Genomic DNA, 22,143 nt, shown 5'->3' with positions numbered 1-22,143 from the left:
ATATAGTTACTTTTATTTTTCACAGTGTACTTAATATATTCGTATACCACTTGTTAGCTGGCTGTCCGTATATACCTGACATATCCAAGTAATGCATACATTAATGCATCAGTTGCAATGCAATATCCTTTTGGAGTATTTCACTGTGATATGGATTCCTAGCTGACAGTGTTTTGTGTTAAGAATTTCACCGTTATATATGAGAAATCTGAGACTGTTCAGAATAATTCGTTTTTTAATTTTACTTGTAGTGGGAGGAAATGAATTTTTGAGGTTATTTTGGATGCGAGTGAAGTTTTTTGAGGTTAGTTTTTGATATTTCGTTAAATAAAAGTGATATTTTTCGAGGTTAGTTTTCAAGAGCAGGCTTTTTTTAACTTTACTTGTAGTGGCAATGTTAAAAATGCAATTTTGAGAATAGTTTGGATAGAAGTGAAATTTTTTGAGGTTAGTTCCCAATACGATGTTGGATAGAAGTGAAATTTTCTGAGGTTAGTTTTCAAGAATAGGCTTTTTTTTAACTTTAATTGTGGCAGAAATGCTTAGACATGAATTTTTCAGGTTAGTTTGGAAAGAAGTGAATTGTTTTGAGGTTAGTTCCCAATATGATGTTGGATGGATGTGAAGTTTTTTGTGGTTAGTTTTCGATATTACCGTTACATATGAGAAATCTGAGACTATTCAGCATCTTTTTTTAGTTTTTTCTGGAAACGATAAATAATACATTTTTGAGGTTAGTTTGGATAGAAGTGACATTTTTTGAGGTTAGTTCCCAAAATGATTTTGGATAGAAGTGAAAATTTTTAAGGTTATTTTTCTAGATTTGGTTGCATAAAAGTATTTTTTATTGCACTAAGTGTTTGATATAAAAATATTCTGTATTCTGTAGAGATGATGCCACACATTTACATTTTTCGGTCTAGTAAACCTTAAAAATTTCGGGTTTTTCTAAGAAACATTTATTATAGAATTTTTTATTCATATATTTCACGTAGAAAACCATTTTTTTTTGCTCCAAATGATTAATTTTTCCACAATTTGTGTACTACAGGCTGTAGTAAAAATCTACAGATCAAATAGATACGCTTATCTAGGTGGCAACCCTACTCAAAATAAGTTAAAATTCAGTGATTTCGACATTTGGTGCACCCTGAAACTCTAAAAAAAATTATGGATTTGAAAGTCTAGGTGGCAACTCGAATAAAAATGTGTCAAAATTCAGTTATTTCGACATTTGATTCACCAAAATAACGTAAAAATGTCAACAGATCTAATAGATCTTCAAGTCTAGTTGGCTACTCTACTCAAAAAAACCAATAAAAAGTGTACAAATCGAGGCTTTCCATATTAGATGCTTTCAAAAAAGTTATTTTCCCAGCAAAGCAATACTAAATATATTTTCAAATCGATATTTGAGAGATAAAAGCACTGTCAACTGCATCCGTCCCAGCGCCTAATATTCATCATTCATATTCATATTCAAAACACATTTAAAAAATTTAAAAATCTTGTCTACCACACTGTAGCCAACGTGCTGTGGCATAGAGCGAATGTAAATTATCCTGATTCCTTCTCGCCAGCAATATATTCCGAGCGCTGCAGTTCCCAGCCAGTTCTAGTGTGCATTCAATCACAAGCTAGCTTTACAGCGACTGAATGGACAAACAAACTCGTGTGGCATACAATCACATATCAAAATCTCTCTGACACACACACACATATGTACATCTAGCATTCGCATTAAAGCTGCTCGTACGTGTTTTCATAATGGCATATCGGATTTTTCGCACTAGCTTCGCGTTCAGTCGATAATACCGGCATATACTGGTGCTTACCTATGCATATCGGTATACACATACATACATATGTAAGTGTGTAACTGTATAACATGGTATTTTTTTCTGTATATTTATATGTATGAAGATATTCCTTCTATGCACATCACACGTGCATTCGTCGCTTCCAAGTAGAATGCCGAGCAAACCACTTGTGCTGAGGATGAAAAAAAAAGAACAGAATAAAAGTGTACAACAACAAGGATAACAGTGGTGCACATAACAAATCTGAAATACAATATTGCCAACAATAACAACAAGTGCACCTCTAAAGTACTATGCAGCTACCACGTACAATCACAAATACACTTACATACATACAAATAAAGCTGGAAATATCGGTGTAGCACAAAGGCGCATCGGGAGTAGAGTATGTCACGAACGATATTTTAAAGGAGCATTGCCCTTCAAGCACTGCCACATGCATATGCACATATATAAGCATTTGTGTATGTATGTAAGTATATGTGGACACGCCTTCGAGTGCGCTGATGCATACTTACTATTTAATAATGCTCTATAAGGATGTGCTAACAAATATGCATGCAATTGAGCTGTGAGCCTGAAATTGTGTGGTACATACATATATAGATACTTGTAAGTATGTAAGGAATGAAGTGTATATATTTATATATACATGCATTTTAAAGTGAAATGAAAGTGGTAAGGAAAGTGGTTTTGAAATGCGGCACGGCTTTTTTACTCCACGATTATTTAGGCTCTTTAAAGCGTATAAAAATTTAAAAGACAAAGCCATCATGGACATAGTCTTGTAGTATTCAAAATAGTGATCTACTGGCTGATGTTCAGAGCATACTGGAATTGTGGAGAGAACACTTCTCCAGCGTACTGAACGGCAATGAAAGTGCAACATCGGGAGATGTCAAACCCTATTCCCCAACCGATGATGATGGAATAGATGTTCCATTGCCCGACTATGATGAGGTTCGAATAGCAATTAACAATCAAAAGGCAGGGACCGATGGGTCTGCAAATCTAATAAGGCTGTGTAAGATGGATTATTGTGAACTGGTTGCACTTGGTATCTCGGCTATAACCGCGTAAGCTGTGTCTACGCCAGTAAAGAAGAAGAAGAAGAAGTCAATGTGGATCACCTTGAGACCTAAATAAAATATAGCTGGAAACCCCATCGAAGTTTTGAAGTCAAACAAAGCCTAAAACATTTCTCTTTTCCATAGCTTATATTTGACATCCATTTATAATATTTTTTTTCGAAAGGTGGCAACTCTACTCGATTATATGAAATGAAATGTGCCCAAATTCACAGTTTTCCGCATAATTTCCGCAGGTATTTCTAAAATACTGTGATATTACACCTTTTCTTCATTTGATTTTTGTCGATGGGTGGCAACTTTGTGCCAAAATAATTAAAAATTAAATATTTTCCGAATACTTATACGATTTCGCCCTTGATTTCTTCGATTTTTTTTTTTAATTTCAAAGAAGCAAAATCATGTTAGAAATAGATATTTTTTTCTATAAGTGGCAACTCTACATGAAAAAATTTCCAATTTTATGATATTCCAAACTTTGTCTATTTCGTAATACTTTTGTTTTTTGTTGAAAAAGGTGGTAACTCTATTAAAAATATAAAATAGATATATTCACCTTTCTAATTCTTCGCAGATCTCCCGAAAGGATTTCTTAAATGCTTTAAACTTGGACATTTTGTTGCAGCTTTTGCACTTTATCGATAATTGGCAACTCTGCCCTTAGTTGAATAAAAATTAAACACTTCAAGACTGCTTTTGTATTCTAGATATAGCGGTATTTGAAAAGGATTATTAAAGTTCTTCCGAAACGACATTTATGAACGACAAAAATCCTTACAGTTCTAGAACCAAGCGATTTTTTGATATAAAATTTAGAAATTTGTACATCTCCTTTTAAATTGTGGCATATTTTCGTCTGTTCGTTGCCCTTAAAAATTAATTTCTAAAAATTTAACTGTATAATGTCATACCAAAGGGTCGCCAGCAACCGTTTTTGATTAACAACTCGAGTGAGTTTTGCAAAGAAGTTATTTGCATATACCTGGGGTATTTTCTATAGCTTAGTTTATATTCATGTTGGCTTAACTTAGAATTTTGATGGAATTAAATATACATGTCATTTTAATTAAAGAAATTCCAATTACATTTAGGTATGTAACACAGTAATCTCTCGTTAACTGGAACTTGATTAATTGAACGACCGATTTATTTGAATCAGCTGAAAAATTAAGCTTAATACCTCCAAAAGCATGTTTAATAAAGCCTGATAGAGAGAATTCCGATTCATTTTTCCTTATACCAGAAAAAGTTATCAAAATTAGCACTCGTTTAGAGCTATAGACCGGCATAACCACATTATATATAAGTAAAAAAAAATATTTTTTTTAAATTAATTTTACCAAGTTTACTATCTTTTCGCAAGAGTAGTTAAAGATTTGGCTTTTCAGATTATCCGCTTATTCAACTAGCTTTTTTACACTCCAAAATCCAATTTAGTGGAGCCTACTGTTAATTCAATGCACTCTCAATGCATTTACTATACCTATACTAACGCAAGACTGCATGCACACGCCGAAAATGTTCATTTCAATATAAACAGCAATATGCCAAAGCTATTATTGAAACAATCACAAAATATTGTAGGCAATCAAAGGACGAAAATTTAATTGGAATTCCCTTATTTGTTATGAAATTCTAATTATCTCAATTCCCTGCAGCTAACGGAAGAAAATTCATCAAAAACGTAGGAAAACACAGCCGCAATGTTAAAGCCGTTTGCAAAGTTGGCTAGTGAAGCTGCTGGACATTTCTTTTATTGCAGGAATTTTTGTCAAAATGTCATAGGTACAGATGTACGTATGTATGTATATTCAGGTTTCAATTATAAGGCAAATAGAGGGAAGTTGGTAAACATGACGCAATTAAGCGCGGTGTGTGCACAGAAAATGCAAGCAAAAAGTATGGAGAATTAAAAGCAAAAATTTTGAAATGAAAAAAAATTTAAAAATAATTGAAATAATTAAACTAAAGAAAAAAATTTTAAAAATTAAAAAAAAAATTAACAAAAATATAAAATTGAGGCAAATAATTAAAAAATAAGGGAGAGAAAAAAAAGAATTTAATAAAATTAAGAACAAATTACCAATAATTAAAATAACTAAAAATTCTAGATTAAAAAAAATAAACGAAAATTATAAAAACTTGGAAAAAATTTAATGAAAAAAAATTATGAAAAACCACAAAAATTTTTTTCTTTAAATTAAAGGAAATTTAAAATAATTACAATAAAGAAAACGCAAAATCTTAAGAAAAATACATACATACGACAAAAAAGTAAAAAGTACAAAAAAAAATTATTTAAAAATTTTTAATTTTTTTAACTAAAAAAAATTTGAACAAATTTAAATAAAAAAATTAAAAAAAAAAAATTAAAATAAATTAAAAACAAATATTTTTTTCAATCATACATTTCAAATTCTCAATTTCACAAAACCATCCAGAAAATTCAGAAAATAATCAAATTGAAGAAAATAATTTTAAAAATTAAAAAAAAACTAGACCAAAATTTAAGAAAATTAAAAAAATATAGAAAAATAAAAAACAATTATAATATAATAATTTTAAAAATTCAAAAATTAAGAAAAAAAAATAAAATAATAAAAATAATGAAATAAAATGTTAAATAAAAGAAAAAAGAAAAAAAAATTTTTGTAAGTAAATAATTTTAAAAAATATATATTAAATAAAAATTCTTATTTAAAAAATATTAAACAAATCACTCTAAAGAATAGAAAAAATATTAGGGAAAAAATAAAAAAAAATTAAAAATAAATTTTAAAATTAAAAAAAATTATATAATTTATGAGAATTAAATAATATTAGATTATAACCCAAAAACATATATGAAAAAAATAAAAATAAATTTAAATTTTGGAAAAAATTAAGAAAAAAATAAAAATAATAAGTTTTTAAAATTAAAAAAAAAAATAGAAATAATTATTTAATTCGTAAGAAATTAAAAAAATTAGGTTCAGGAAAAAAATATAGAAGAAAAAAATTAAAGTTTAAGAAAAAATTAATAAGAGTCGTAAATATTTTTTTTACTTAAAATGAAATTTAATAAAATACATTAAAGAAGAAAAAAAAAATTTATAATAATTTAAAAAAGTTAAATATATTGTAAGAAATTAATTATTATTAAACAAAAAATCAAAAATCGATAAAAATTGGAAACAATTAAATAAAAAAATATATAAGGAATTTAAGGAAAATTAAAAAAAATTAAATTTATTAAAAAAATATTTTTCTAAACAAACATTAAAAAATTCTCAATTAAACAAAATCACACAGAGAATTTTTTTTGCTACACTGCAATCCTTCCACCAAAAATCATGCCACTCATTAAGTAATTTCGCCGGCTTAGCGCTTTATCATTTATATATTTTTATATGCATACTCAACTTGGCATCAAAATTTTTACCGCATTTATCTCATTTTTTATGCGTCCTGCCAGCAAATTCCACTTTAACTTGCAACATGGTTTTGTATGAACATTTTTTTGATTTTATTTCATTTTTTCAATTATCTGCTTCAACTTCTTCAGCTGCTCCTTGAGAATTTGTTCTTCCTTACACTATTTTTTACCGCATTTCCTGTGGCAATGCTCCGAAAAAAGCGAACCAAATCACTGCAACATGACAACGCAGTCAAATAAAACAGCGACGCTGCGCCGCAAAGATTTCACCACAAATTGTGGCATGGTCAGGTGTAATGTTGCTAATGATTTTTATTTTTTATAATTTTATTTTTTATCTTCTTTTTGGTATGAAAGCTGACGGTAACGGCAACTGACAATAATGACGCAAGAGAGTACTAAAAGCAGAAGAAATAAAAAATATGCTAAGAACGAGGGAATTAAGAAAAAAAGTAAACATGAAGTGGCGCGGCATAACTGCAGTGAGCTTGAAACATTTTTGTATCAGTCTATCAGGCTGCGAATGAAACCAAGGCAGTGCTGTAGTAAAACACAAAAAAATGTGCTACAAGCAATGTCCACTTGAGAAAATATTCTAAGGACAATAGCATCAAATGAAGTCAATCACTCAAACCATTAAACTTAATTTTGAGGACATTCTTTTTCTGCTGATGTTGCTGACGTGTTTGTGGCACAATTTCTGGCTTTCTCCAAACGGCATTGTAAGCACCGTTACCACCACCGCTCTAGCTGGCATCTTGCTTGAATTTTTTTCATCAACTAAAGTATTTTTCGGTTCAACGTAATTTTTCCACAATTCCGCTTTGTTGCTGAGAGGTTTTTTTGTTTGGCAATCTGCTGTTACTTTTGTGTTGTGTTTGATGTTATTTTCATAGTGTAGTTCTGCGGCATACCTTCCCTGTTGCAACTTTGTATTTGAACTGTATGCTCACTTAATTCATAAGCTGACTTTTCGATTTATTTCTAAATAGTATGAGGAATAAAAATTTTCAAATTTATTTATCGAATTTCATACCGTTAGAATTCTTATTTTTTAACCTTTTTAGCATTAAAGCATGTTGCAATGAAAAGTTTTTCTTTCTGTCGAATGTTGTATATCGATATCTCGATATCAATATTTATCGATAATTTTGATGTTCCAAAAAGTTATCGATTATTAATTTTTTTTAATCCAAAATTTTAATGAAATAATGCAAATATTAGATATCAATGTTAATATTTATCGATAATTTTGATGTTCCCAAAAAGTTATCGATTATTAATCGATTTTCATTAATCAAATTTTAATGAAATAAAGGATAATATTTATCGATAATTTTGATGTTCCCAATTGGCCGATAATTTCGATGTTCCAAAAATTATCGATTATTAAGCGATTTTTATTACAATCATATCTAAATATCATCATCAATATCAATATTTATCGATAATTTTGATGTTCCCAAAAATATCGATTATTAAACAATTTTTATTAGTCAATATTTTCATTGAAATATCGTAAATATTAGCATACCCACACAGATAATATCTCCAATACTCCATATTTTAATACCGAAGGAAAGTTGTCGCGCTTGAATTGTTAAAAGTGCTAGAAAATAAAATTTATCGATAACAAATATAAAATTCTGTTGAACGTTCTTTTATACTCGACTGATACTACTAAACTGTTATAAATTATATGTGGATAATATATAGGTTAAGACAGGTTTGAAGGTCGATCAAAACATCGATTCCACTTGGTCTTCTGAATTTTTTCCGGCAGTCTTATAAAATATCTTCGGCGAGTCGGGAGAAAAAGACGGAATCTCAAGAAATTTCCAGCAAAGCCGAAACGCTTTATTATTTATAGGGTGTATTTTTGATAAATTATGGCCTCTTTTTCTTACTAATGAAAGATTGTCCTTTTTTAATTATCTCAATTTATAATCACCTTACAAATCTTTTATATGTATGTACTTATGTTTCATAATTACAACTTAGTTTATTTAAAAATATTTTGTAATAAATTTATCTAATTTTTTCCATTTTTTTGTTTTATTTCCAGGAACCCAAGTCCAAACAAGTACGTAACGCATGATGTTCTTTTTTTATTATTTTATGATTAAAATATATTTTCTTAATATCTAATTAAACCAAATTGTATGCCCTAAACTCGAGTTTATTATTTTATTTAGTGTTTAACATCAAACTCAATTAACAAACTCGGAGTTACTCATACAAAATAGCAACTAACTCAACTTAAACCCTCATCGTTTCGTAAATACGAACATTGTTAACAAACTCAAAATCTTAAACTCGAGTTTATGACGCCATCAAAACTGACTTTTTATAATTTTTTCCGATATTCTTCATTTCATAAAATATTGTATATTTAATGAACATTGAAGTATTCATAATTAATCTTTTACGCCTGCTCACATGTGTCCAACTGTCGAACGTTTTGTTCCAATGCGTCGTTCTGTATTATTTTTTCGCTGGTTCATTGGCATTCGGATTAATGTACCCACCCATATACTCGTATGTATCCTTGTACATACATATGCCCAAGCATGCGGTAGGTACAGAAATGAATGACAAAGACGCAATTCATGGCAGATGTTTTACTTTTAATTGGTTTTTAAAGCGTCACACTACAACTGAGTGTGGTTTTCTACTCATTGCATATTCTACGGAGTTCACTAACCTGCGCTTAAGAGGCAGGCACAAATTATTTATAGATTTTATACATACATGTGCCGATACTTACGACAGGCTTAAGGAAATTCGAGACATTTTAGAAAGCGGATATTGTGGAAAATTTATTGGTTGTACCTAAGAATCATATATTCTTATGAACATAAGTACATGTGATTGGAAAAAATACATTTTTGATTGAGTTTAAAAATATGTTTTTTAGTTCGGAATTTTCGTCTCCGTTACTTTTGAAGTAAGTATTTTGAGACTGTTTGACTGCAATTATTAAATTTTTTTTTGTATTTTCGTAAAATAAACAATTTCAGTTAGGTGGCAACTCCTCAAATAATTTTTTTTCTGTCAGAAATCATGTTTTTATAAACAAAACAAGTCACACTCCTTCACCTAAGTGGCAACTTCGTAAAATAATTTTTTTTATTATAAGCCAGTTTCAATTTCAAAATTTTACATACATATAAAAATTACAAAAAAAATTTTGTGGAAAATTATGAATTTCATATTGATTTCACTCTTCGTTATAAAACTGTTAGTTTTTCCGAGAAAAAGCTTTCAGTTAGGTGGCAACTCCATAAAAAAATTTTTCTACCAAAACCCGTTCAAAAGGTTTAATTTTCAATATTATGTAGTTGTAATCATTTTTTGTTATAAACCATTTTTATAGACATTACATGTGGCAACTCTTCTTAAAAACTAACTTTTGAATATTTTAAAATATTTGTATACATATGTACATATATAAGCGCGTTTGAAATGTATGACTTCTTATGTTTTTATAAACAAAACGATGTTTTCACTTAAGTGGCAACTTCGCAAAATAATTTTTTTATTATTAGCCAATTTGTTCAAAATTTTGCACATTATAACTAGAAAAAAAGGTGGGAAATTATGAATTTCATAATGATTCTTCTATTCGTTATAAAACTTTTAGTGGTTCAGAAAAAAGTTTTCAATTAGGTGGCAACGCCATAAATGTTTTTTTTTTATCAAAAAAAAAATTTGTGAAAAATTAAGAATTTCATGTTGATTGCTCACTTTATTATAAAACTTTTAGTGTTTCAAAAAAAAATGTTTTCAGTTAGGTGGCAACTCCACAAATATTTTTTTCTATAAAAATTCGCTTTAAACTTTTAAATAACAGTATTATGTAGTTGCCATAATTTTTTTGTTATCAACAATTTCTAAAGAAAAAACATGTGGCAACTCTTTTCTAAAAACCAAGTTTTTGAATATATGAAAGTATTTTTATTTATAAAGTGTGTTTGTAGTGTGTGAATTTTTTATGTTTTTAGAAACAAAATAACGTTTTCAATTAGGTGGCAACTCTAAAAAATTATTAACTTTTATTTTAAAGTTAAAGCCTGTAAATGCGCTCAAAAATTCACAAAAAATATTAAAAAAAATTAAAGTGGAAATTATGAATTTTCGTGTTGATTGCACTCTTCGTTTTAAATCGTTACTTTATTTTAATAAACTCATTATTTCTGGTTTATTCCCAAATAACTTTTTTTTTGTGCTAATGTCGAGCATTTGAACATTTTGAATCAAACACACTCACATAGACATGCTTACACTGTGATTGCTTTCAATTACATACATTTTGTTGTTGTTGTTTCACTCATTGCTCTCATTGTTTAGAGGCACTTAAAACCGCTTAAATTGATTAATAAAAACAAATCACGACTATGTCTGCACAATTTAGCTCAACACTAACCGTCGCGGCTACCAAAGCCGTACATATACACATACAAACATACATACATATTTACATACATTTGCACTCACCAAAGCGGCTGCTGTGATTTTATGTATGCTGCTCATTTTTTTCTAGACAATTTAAATAGGAAAATGCTGTGGCATAAATCATTCAGCCATTCAAGCGCTAATCGCTCTAAATGTCGGACCATTCAATTGTACATACATACATACATGTGTGATTGTGTGTGTATACATGCTGTTGTAGCCACTATGGTGCGCTTCTGGCCTACGGTGACATATTTGCAACGCTTGGGAATCACACCATCAGCCGTTTCAACTATTATTATTTGTTGCTATCAAATATGATTATTGTGCGTTCTGTTAAATCACAAATAATTTCCACATCCTTGTTAACATTCAATTGAAATTTTCTACTACACTTGCCATAGTTGTTGCTGTTCTTCTGCTTATTGCTGGCACTCACACGCTCGTTTTGCATGTTGCTGCTGGCACATCAATTATGGCAACTGTGAATTGGTGCAGTCGCTTAGTGAATCGAAATGAAAATTTTATGGCGTTTCCGCCAAAAAAAACAACAACACCGACAACGAATAACAACAACAAAAACATCGTAAAATAACAACAAAAAATTAAGCGGAAAAAATATTCCAGCCGAGCTTAATTTCAATATTTTTTCAGAAAATAATTTGCACTAGACTACGCTAATGCCGGCAATACGCCACTGAGTTGGCTATATGCCGCTAAAATTCAATATACACGACTGTGTGTCCTTGTGCACATCCTTGCGGCACTAAGCAACATACTATTTCACACACTCACACACACATCGCTGACGTTGTTACAGTTCGTGCTCACTGTGCCACATCGGCGGATATATCAAAATATCGCGAAAGCGCTGACGCAATCCGAAATATGTTTGCTGGAGCGAGATGGCTTCATGGCATTTGCATAATGCTGCAATCGCGGCAGCCGCAATGAAGCCATCGCCATCAAGGACACTCGCTGCCGTTAAGGGCTATGCTCCTATACTTATATTGCTGCAGCAACAGCACAAAAATCAGTTGTAACGTTAAAATGCTACGATTGTAAACAAGTTGCAATATTTTGCGGCATAATGGTATGCTGCTAGGATTGCCATAGCAATAACTCGTGTTTGGGTAGCAGAAATGCGTGACTTTTTCGTAGACTTGCAGCATAGTGTTGCACAAATCCGTAGCAAATATTTTAGTGCTACTGATTTTTTTATAACTTTTCTGAATATAAACGATTTAGGCAACAACAACATGAACGATAGCTTTAAAAATTGTTTCCATAATCAACTCCAGCACACTTTCTGACTGATCTCCAGCAATTTCGACAAGACTCAAGCGTCCAGAACATGCTGAAATTGTTTGCATATTAGACCAGATCCCATGTCTATGACTTGTTTCCATATGATACCGGAACTTGTGCCTTGTTTCTTATATTGTTCTGATCTATATGGACTGAACAGCCTTTTTCTCTAACATTTATCTTAAAAAGAATACTGTCCAATCTTCACATCGTTTGCTCCAATTAATTTTAAGTTCTTAGTCTCAATGTGCAGTTACTTCCATTTTTATTGAAAAAATTTGAATTTAAACCATAAAATAAAGTTTATCGAGTCTATTAACATTATTGGTGAAACAATCGATAAATTGAAGGTTGCTATGAAACAGGCTCTCAATCAATATATTCGCCAGATTTGACTCACAGCGACTACTTCCGCTTTAATCTCGCCTGAGCGGTATCTACGTCAATAAAGAAGAAAAAAGGGCTTCTTCCGCTTTACCTAATTCACCTGAAGTTACTTTAACTTGCTGAAAAAATATTTCACTCAAAAAAAGTAAAAAAAAGGATATCGCCTATCTTGAAGGCCTTGAAGTTTCGAACTAACGAAATATTTCTTCACCCTTGTAGTATGTAAAACACTACCTCAATGGCGACCGTTATCGCTCCATAATAATCGACTATTTGATGCCTGAAATTGAAGCCCGTGATTTCGGCGACATTTGGTTAAAAAGATGGCGCTACTTCCCACATATTGCATCAATCAATGGATTTATTGAGAGAACACTTCGGTGAGCCGATAATTTCACACTTTTGGCCGGTCGATTGGCCATCAAGATCGTGTAATATAACACCGTTAGATTTTTTCTATAGGAAAATATAAAGTCTAAAGTCTATGCGGACAATCCGGCTTCGATTCAGTGCTTGACCAAAATGTCACGAGTGTCATTCGCCAGTTACCAGTCAAAATGTTCGAACGCATCGAAAATTGGACTCAACCGATGGACCATCTGAGACATAGCCGCGGCCAAAATTTGAAAGCGATAATTTTAAAAAAATAAATGCCAGGAATGTTCTTTCGAATGATAATAAACATTAGTAATATTTAAGCCACTTTTATTTCCTATAAGCCCCAAAGCCGTCTCTAACCAAAATTAAAAGTTCACTGCATTAAGAATAATACGTCAATTCAACTGTAAAGCTATCAAATGCATTTGATTAAGTGAAATTTGTTTGCTCATACCTAAACATATTTCACTTTGGACTGCCAAGCTTACATATCAGGACAGACTTTGTGGTCAAAATGGTAATAAATTCAAAGACGCCAACCAAACAGCACTTAAGAGAAAATGGACTATATGGAACTGGTGAAATAGACATGGCATCAAAAGAATTCGCAACTGAATGCACACTTCAATTCGAAATCAAATAAAAAGCCTGAAAGCAATGAAAGAACAGCGTAAGAAATGAAAAGCATTGAGAAATCAAATCAAGAAAGTATTATTTGTATATATGTATGTACATATGTATGTAAATAAGAGTATGGAAAAGACGAAAATTCAAAGATAGAAAAATGTAGTCAAAAAAGTGCTGCTGAAATGCATTAATATTTGTACTGTATTAGGGTGTGTCAAATTTTTTTTATTATGTTTAATTTTTTTTTTTAATTGTTGCTTAATTTTTTTTTCTTTATATTCTAAAAATTGCCTGGTACCCAACTTCAAAAAAAAAATCTCTGGAGATATTACATAGACAGTATATCTATGTATGTATTAGGGTGTGTAGAAAACATTTAATTTGTTTTCTCTTTATAGTTTGAAAAATTGGTTGGTACACAACTCCAAAAAAAAATCTGTGAAAAAATTACGTAGGCATATTTGTATGTAAGTATCTATGTATTAGGGTGTGTCAAAATTTTTTTTTAAATATTTGTCTTTTTATAGTCTGTAAAATTGTTTGGTACGCAACTCCAAAAAAATCTCTGGAGATAATTCATATGCTTAAATGTATTAGGGTGTGTCAAAAAAAATATTTAATTGCGGAAAATGGAAATTGGTGAACCTTTCTATTAATATTAAACCTTCTTGCTAGGAGAGATTTTTATTGAAATGTCTACGGAAACATTTCGCCAAAACTTGAAAAAAAAAACGATTTTTGTACCCATCCTAATACTATTCATGCATATGTATATTATCTACCAAGCAATCTTCCAGCATATAAAGTGAACAAATATAATCCTCGTTTTTAAAATTCAAAATTATGCAACTATTAGGGTGGGTTAAATTTTTTTTTCAAAGAAATATTGAAAATAAGTTTTAGACCCACCCTAATATTAACATAACTTTGAAGAAATATAAAAAAAAAAACTTTTTCACCCACCTTAATATTTTTAAAACTTTGAAGCCACTTGCATTTATTATCTCCAAAAATTCCTACACAAATATCTGCTTATTTCTTTATAAAGATATGTATGTGTGTGTGTTGCACGTGAAGTTCAAAAATGAACTGTCAAAGTGGAAGTGACCTGCTGCCAAGCAGCTCAACTAAAAGCCTAGAATTTGCAATTTCATTTCATTCAATTGTCTTTTTCGCCGCACTGCATAAACAAGAACGCGCCACAAATAGCTGAACTCACTTCTATCTTAATTTAGTTTTTGTTTTTTTTTCCAATAAAACTTACTTTCCATCAAACAATTTTTGCTTTCGAATGAAATTTGAAAATATTTCATTTTCATCTTTAAATCGATTTCATTTATATTTATAACGGTACGTGTGCGATTGTAAGTCGATTTTATTTTGTCATTTATTTGCTTAAATTCAATTTCCGTGGACTCTCACCTAAACACATACATACAAACAAACAAAGAAATAAATGCCGAAGCAATACACATAAAGAAAAAAATATAAAGAAAAAGAATTGATTGTGTTTTTAATATTGCAGTTATACATAAATATGTATACATATACAAACACACTCATACATATATTGCATAGCACATACACATTTATTTAAAAAAACATATTTTTCGTACGCTCACTTGGCATTTTATTTATTATTAAATAAACTTGCTTTAAACCAAAAAACGCGGCGAAACAAGTAAAACCGTTAACTTCGACTGTCACAAAGCTATAATACCCTACACAATTGCCTCTCTTATAGCATTAAAGGGTATAAAAATATTTTTATATCGATTTTGATTGGTCAGTTTATATGGCAGCTATATGCTATAGTGAGCCGATCTGAACGATATCTTCGTAAATTATGGTATTACTTTGGGCAATAGTTTTTGCAAAATTTCGTGTAGATATCGCTTCAAAAAAAAAAGTTTTCCATACAAAGACTTGACTCTTCAAATAAAAAAGTTTTCCATACAAAGACTTGATTTGGAACGATGATTTCGTATGACAGCTATATGTTATACTGGTCCGATCTAAACAATTTCTGCAGAGCTTGTAGCGCTGCTTTCAAAAATAATCTCTGAAAAATTTCATGAAGTTATCTCTTCAAATAAAAAAGTTTTCCATACGAGGACTTGGTTTTGAACGATAAGTTTGTATGGCAGCTATATGCTATAATGATCTAATACCGGTGGTTCCGACAAACGAGCGTCTTCTTAGCAAGAGAAAGACGTGTGCATAATTTCAGATCAATAACTCAAAAACTGAGCAACTAGTTGGCATAAATATAAACAAAAAGTTAAACAAACTTATTTTACCTTGTTAAGGGTATAAAAAGCAGCTGAAAAATATTCGACGAAGATTGCGCCAACTTTTTGGCATTTTTTCTGCTTTTTTTAATGTTTTCTTACATGACTTTCTCAAAATTCATGCCACACGCACACACATACCTACGTATAGCATGAAATGCGCATGTATGTGTGTGTGTGTATTTATATTTATTCTGATTTCCCGTTCGTGCTGTCGCCTGTCGAGACAAGTTTTCCAATTCACTTTGCCAAATTTGGTGGATGAAAAAGTCAAGACGCAACCGAGTGGCGCTAACTTCGAAGAAGACGCAATGCCAACAGAGCGAAAAGTACCTAATAAAATAGAACAAAAGTAAAAAGATATCTCTATGGTTTTTCCTCAAGAAGAACGCCTTCTTATTCCAATTAGGAAAATCTTTTCAATAAAATCAAGAAGAAATCTTCGATATTTTATGTGAATATCTTCTTAAATTCATTAAAAAGTGAATCTTTTTATTTTTAAAAGAATACCTTCTTGAATTAATTAAAAAGTTTGTCTTATTGTTTTTATAAGTTTATCTCCTTGAATTTAACAAAAAGTTTGCCTTATTATTTTTATAAGTTTATCTTCTTGAATTTATTAAAAAGCATGTTTTAGTATTCTAATAAGTTTAGAGCTTTGCATTTATTTAAAAAGCATAAGTTGATAATACAAATTACATATATTACATATTAAGGTTTTCATTCAATTCTAAACATTTTACGTTTATTTATTACATAAGTTGGGTAAAAAAATAACTTAAATAACTTATCATGATTCTTTTCGTTAGTAATAAAATATGGGAAAGGTTTTGAGGTCTTTTCACAAATAATTCACATTCTGAGAGTTCGTCGCTAACAATATATTTTTGCGGATGTTTATACAGATCTAGTTTTTCTTTTTCTTTGAAAAATTTGTATTCGGTGGTTAAATCATAAAATGGCTGAGATATAATTTTAATTACTTCTTCAAGTATAGAATTATTTTCAAGAAAATTACTAATGGTTCTTAATATTTCACATATTTTGAAATTAACTCTGTTACGGAATTTTGAATTTCGAATACGTCTTTCCGAGAAAAATTCGTATTGGAATGCAGTTGAAGTAGAAACGCGATCATTGAATCTTTTAAAGAAGTAATATTTTGAATTGGTACTAGTTGATTTGATGAATTAGTTGTTTGAATTGGAATATTAAGAGCAAGAGAATTTTCTTTACAAGATTGGCTATTGCGAATTTCTATTTTCAAATGTTTTTTGAGGTGAATTTGAAATCTGTGAATGTTATAAAAAATTTGTTTGCAATTATATTCGTTACATTGAAATTTACAAACTGGTGGAGTACCATGTGCAGACTTTAGATGTTTAATCAGCTCTATGGGATTTAAGTGAGCTTTTTGACAAATGAAACAAGCAAAATTGGGCATTATAGCAAAATTAGACGAAATTAGTTTAATTTACTTAAAAGATTTGCCACTGAAGAAAATTCTTCGGATTTCAACTCAAAAAAATATTGTTCTAAAAATGCCCATACTTGCTTGCTTCTTTGTGAATACTCTATCTTATAAACGTACGATAGTTTAATAATGCAGTCAACGCACTTCATATACGTAGTACATTTCCATTGCAGACCATCGCAAAAAACATAAAACTCTGAAATGGATGACCAATCTGATCCAACGACGATAATTCTCGGCTGTAGTTTCTCCTTTCTTACCGCAAACTGGTTCTTCAATTCAATTATTGTGGGTTGAATATCATTACGTGTTGCAACGAGTGTTACGAAATCTGTTTGGGCATCAGCTATTGTTGGTTTTTTGTCCTTATTAAGCCTCAAAGGCTGTAGCAAAGCATGTAGAAGAATTGTACTTATACAATATTTACATTCTGTAAAAAAAATTGTGTAAATAAAAATTTTATTATTTTAAAAGTGATATTCAGGATTTCGTGCATACGATCCGGCATCATTGCATTTCCAAATCACCACGACAGCGCAATATAAAATTTATGGTTGTACATATACATACATATCAATATGTAATTTGTGATTGCACTGCCATGGTAATATGGTCGTTTGCATATTATATAGCACGAAATCCTGAATACCGCAATTTCATTTGATAAACCACTTTACCATTTGAGATGTTGTCAATGTGCAAATACTTTAAGAATAGTTCCCTTGAAACACGGTCTTTTATATCTCTATCAAAAATTTTGAGGATTTCTTTATAAAACTTCTCCAATTTCAAAAATAACATATTTTCTTTCCCGGGGTAAAGAGTCGCAAAGTCTATTTCTACCTATGGAAAATAAGTTATTGAATTATTTGAAAAAACATTGAATATAAGAACTCACAAGTTCATATCCACGAAAGTCCTTATAGCGCGGCCATTCACTAAAAATGCAGCTTAAAGAACTGGCGTTATGGATATCTATAATTCTTTGACCAGATGTCTCCTTCCAGTAATCAATAACCTGTTCCCATGGTGTGCAATTATTCTGCAGCCAGCACTTCTTTTCGTAATACTTATCTAAATATTCAGAAATAAGTATATCTTGTGAGAGTAAACAATCTATTTGTTTATACCGCTGGATAAAGCTGCTGGCGAAGCGGTAGTTGTACGATCGGTTGAAAAGTTTTTATAATTGGTTTTGTCAGCATTCGTCCAGCGTGAAAATAGCTTTCCCGTAGGATTTTTCTTACCATATTTTCTTGCTAGAAAATATGTTTCCTAAATATTAAATAGTTGCATTAAAAAATAGACCATGTTACAATTAAATAAATCAATAGTATTGCGCAAAACATATGCAACAAAATTAGTTTTATTTTGGTTTGGCCCTATTTTTATTTATTAATTTTTAATAGTAATAGTTTTTACAAGTTTATCCTTCGTCATAAACTGTACAAATCTAACTTCATACTAAACTCCTAATTTGGTTGTTTATGTTTTGCACAACGTTTTAAGTGTGCCAAATGATTTCCCAAAAATAATTAAAATAGTAAGCAGAACTGATTTTTTTCATTTTGAAACATGAAATGATTACATATACGTATGGATATACATACCGGATTCTCTTTGGGGAATACATCGCAGATGATGTTGGCCCACTTTTGCATTTCTCCATATGTCAGTTTTTTCCGCCTTCCTATATAATTCTCTATTACGCAGTGACACAATGTATTCTGCTGCTTGGCGTCCAAGAAACCATTTTTCTGCTGAAAGTGAAGCACAAGCTGCCCTTTAACCGTACCTTTTAAAAGGTGGGTTAAGCTGCGACTGTCCATGCAGTTATCATACGTTGGCTGGAGTACTGGTGAAGAATCTCTCGAACTTTTAGCTGCATTTAAGTCGTCAGAAATTTTCTCTAACCACTCCAAAATTCGACTACTCGCAGATAAGGTGCTTGCATCACGTACAAGCGGTATATTCTAAAAATGCTTGCATAAATTTACACCAAAGAAGCTATTAAATTATGCTGCACTTACCATGTTCTTCCTCCATTCTCTTAATCCCGCTTTAAACTTGATGCATTCGCCAAAAAATTTTGTTGGAAGCTTTTCAAATAAACAGTCGATATCTTCCCAATCCATTTTTGTTAAAATTATCGTTGATGTCACTCCGTAGTCCACAAGAATGGAGCAAATATCATCATTTAACTCCCATGATTTAAAAATGGGCAGCGTTTCAATTGCATCTAATGTGCAAGAAGCGTAACTATTTTCATCCGAACTGAATATATCCATTTTACAAACTTGTTACAATTTTTATAAGACACGCGTCGGGCCACACTCACGTTAATACTGACTGATGCCCAATAATTATTGCATCATCTTAAGCATGCAAAAACACGAGCCGATAGAAATACAGTTATGATTGGCGACATTGAAATGCTTATGCTTGTGAATAGTTTGTTTTTGTTTGTGCATTTGCTCAACACATATCATTATGTTATTGTTGCTTATAGTGATTTACATTTCGTTTTTGTTTTCTATTTTCTTTCATACACTTCAGTTACTTTTTGAATTCAAGAGTATGAAAAAAGATGTCAAAAGAAATCAATGGAACTTGCAACGGTACGCTTCCCTTCTCTTCTCACCGCCTTCTTCTACATTTAGACAGAATTTATCGAACAAGAAGTTTTCTCATTATTTTAAGCAGATGAACTTTTAAATAAAAATAAGAAGATTTCCCACATATAAATAAGAAGAAATCTCTATGAAAATATCTTCGTCTTTGACTTCTGTCCTCTTCTTGGTCCCTGCAACTGATCATAGAGACAATCTTTTTATTTTTATTAGCCATATTTTTCTCTGTGCAGCAACAATACTTTGAAGCGCCACAAAAAACGAAGCCGTAGCGGTTGGGGTAAGCACAACAACTTAGAAGTTGCACAGTCAGCGTACGCTGTTTCGTTTGGCGTTTAAGTTTATTTTGCTATGAAGCTTCTCCATTTGTTGTTTGTTTCGTGCTTTTTTTTGTTGTTTCTGGTGCTGTTGGATGGACTCTTTTTTATGGCAAACAAAATGAAATAGAAAATCAATTGTTTAACAGCGCATTTCTCGCTGAGGAAATTGAAAAAATAATTCATTTTTGATTGCGAGCGTATATTAATGTTGTTGTTGTTATCGTTGTCGTTACTTTTCGCGCAAGAAAGGCGTGTAAGTAACAATGGCAGAGCAGCTAACGCGGCCGGAGACAGTGGTTGGGCACGAAGTGTGAGTTTTTAAGGATATACAAGTATGAATTTTTTCTGGTTCGTGCTTTTGCTGCGATTTGTGAAGCTTTGCCTTGCAAATAGAAATTTTGTTCACTTATTTTAAAGCGACACTGCTTAAAGTTTGAAGAAACTTTAACATTTGTATTGTTGCTCGTTTTATGTGATTTTTGTGGAATTTTTTTGATATTTTCCATTGTAGTTGAACTGACCTATATAGAATGTTCTGTAGCCGATTTTTTAGGTTATATACTTCTGGAAGACAAGTAGAGGTCCGATGTGAAAAATTTCTTCGAAAATTGTACTATTACCTCAGGAAATAATTCTTGAAAACTTTCGTGAAGATATTTCGTCAAATGAAAAAGCCAACCTTCTTCAATTTGAATCGTTATATTGTCGCCTTCAAAGTAATCCCCGCTCCCGTAAAACACTTATAGCAACGATTTTTGTAGGCCTCGAAACAGTTTTCACTTTTGGGATGACCTTCAGACCAGTCGAGCTAGAACATATTTCATACCCAAAATGTCCACCACAGTCATTTGAACGGACTCGCGAGAGATATCGAGCTCTCCTGCCTGACGATTTTGAAGCAACAAATCCAACCCAAACCAACTCAGCTCGTACTTTATAGGATCTTTGATGTTTTCACTGAATGTTAGAAACTTCATGACGAACTTAATATACGTACGTCAGCCTCTTCCTAGTTGTGGGACTTTTATCAAGCCATTGCCCTTTTGGCATCTGTTGTAAGATCTTGCCATACTCGATTTGCAGAAGCCGCATAGAAAAAGATGAGGTGAAAACAACTTAACACTTTCTTCCTCTTGCGCTTAGGAGGTCAAGACGTAAAGACTTGAGAGAGAAATTAAACGTCAATGCAAATTTGTAATAATAAGTTCGAACACAAGAGTTCTTCTTTTCTATGGCTTCAAAAAGGACTATAGCAGTCCACGTGCGATCTTCGATCAGCCATCTAACCTAACATAACCTAACCTAATCTAGTATACGTACGAAATACCATTTTAGAGTTCGACAGCTACCGGAAGATCCCACCGACTAACCTAGAACAATCAAAACAATGTGTTTTTAAGTAGCTTGAGGATAAATATGTTTACAGAAGCACTCAGTTTCTTGTATAGATATAACTGATATTAGCAGTTTGAGACAATCCACTGCTGAGGGTTCCAACACTACAAGCTAGATAAGAAGTACTGTTTGTATGGACAAAGAAACCAAGTGCTTTGGATAATGAAATGATAAAATATTATATTTAAGAATGATCTGCTCTCATTCTATCGAACCGACCATATACCATAGCGAGCTATAACAATTTAAAGAGCTGTCATCTTCAATGAGCTCTTGTATTTGGGATTGCTCTCAAACATCATGGTACTTGATTTCTTCGCTATTTTTTGTGATTGCGATACTTCACCAAAAATAATTTTAGTAATACACGTAATAAGAATAAGTAATTGTGGTAAACACAATGTCATAGCATCCTATTAAGTTGAAAAATCATGAACATTTCAACCTCTTAAAGCTCGATGTAGGCACAAAACTTTTCCTAAAATTCTTAAACATTTGTTTAGTGATAGATTTATGGTAAAGTATGGTATGTGTCGAGCACAAAAGACCTTAGAT

General features: G+C 31.2%; 2 protein-coding genes across 7 annotated transcripts in view; one reads left to right on the top strand and one right to left on the bottom strand.

Annotated features, from left to right (window-relative positions):
• Positions 1–22,143, top strand: part of LOC105225149 (DNA N6-methyl adenine demethylase) — a 296,191-nt gene that overhangs the window by 14,659 nt on the left and 259,389 nt on the right. For 4 of the 5 annotated variants that reach the window (XM_049458579.1, XM_049458578.1, XM_049458580.1 and 1 more), the window contains exon 3: positions 8,389–8,406. The exons of the other annotated variant lie outside the window; for it this stretch is intronic. In XM_049458579.1, coding sequence (XP_049314536.1) covers positions 8,389–8,406 — 18 coding nt within the window. The remainder of the gene's footprint in view (positions 1–8,388; positions 8,407–22,143) is intronic. 5 annotated transcript variants of the gene reach the window in all.
• LOC125778917 (uncharacterized) lies at positions 16,407–19,407 on the bottom strand. 2 transcript variants are annotated; one of them, XR_007423023.1, is made up of 6 exons: positions 19,274–19,407; positions 18,854–19,216; positions 18,374–18,518; positions 18,142–18,317; positions 17,921–18,082; positions 16,407–17,673 (listed from the first exon to the last, which is right to left on the bottom strand). XR_007423023.1 is itself a non-coding variant. In XM_049458581.1 (6 exons), exons 1-6 carry the CDS (start codon positions 19,376–19,378, stop codon positions 17,234–17,236), a joined length of 1,395 nt encoding a protein of 464 aa, XP_049314538.1. In that variant the 5' UTR covers positions 19,379–19,407; the 3' UTR covers positions 16,407–17,233. The 2 variants fall into 2 exon arrangements, 1 of the variants encoding a protein (XP_049314538.1); XM_049458581.1 differs by having other exon boundaries at positions 17,921–18,086.

Source organism: Bactrocera dorsalis, chromosome 5 (assembly GCF_023373825.1).
Source record: "Bactrocera dorsalis isolate Fly_Bdor chromosome 5, ASM2337382v1, whole genome shotgun sequence".
NCBI lineage: Eukaryota > Metazoa > Arthropoda > Insecta > Diptera > Tephritidae > Bactrocera > Bactrocera dorsalis.
Note: the sequence above shows the minus strand (reverse complement) of the source record. Positions and strands in the feature narration are given on the sequence as shown.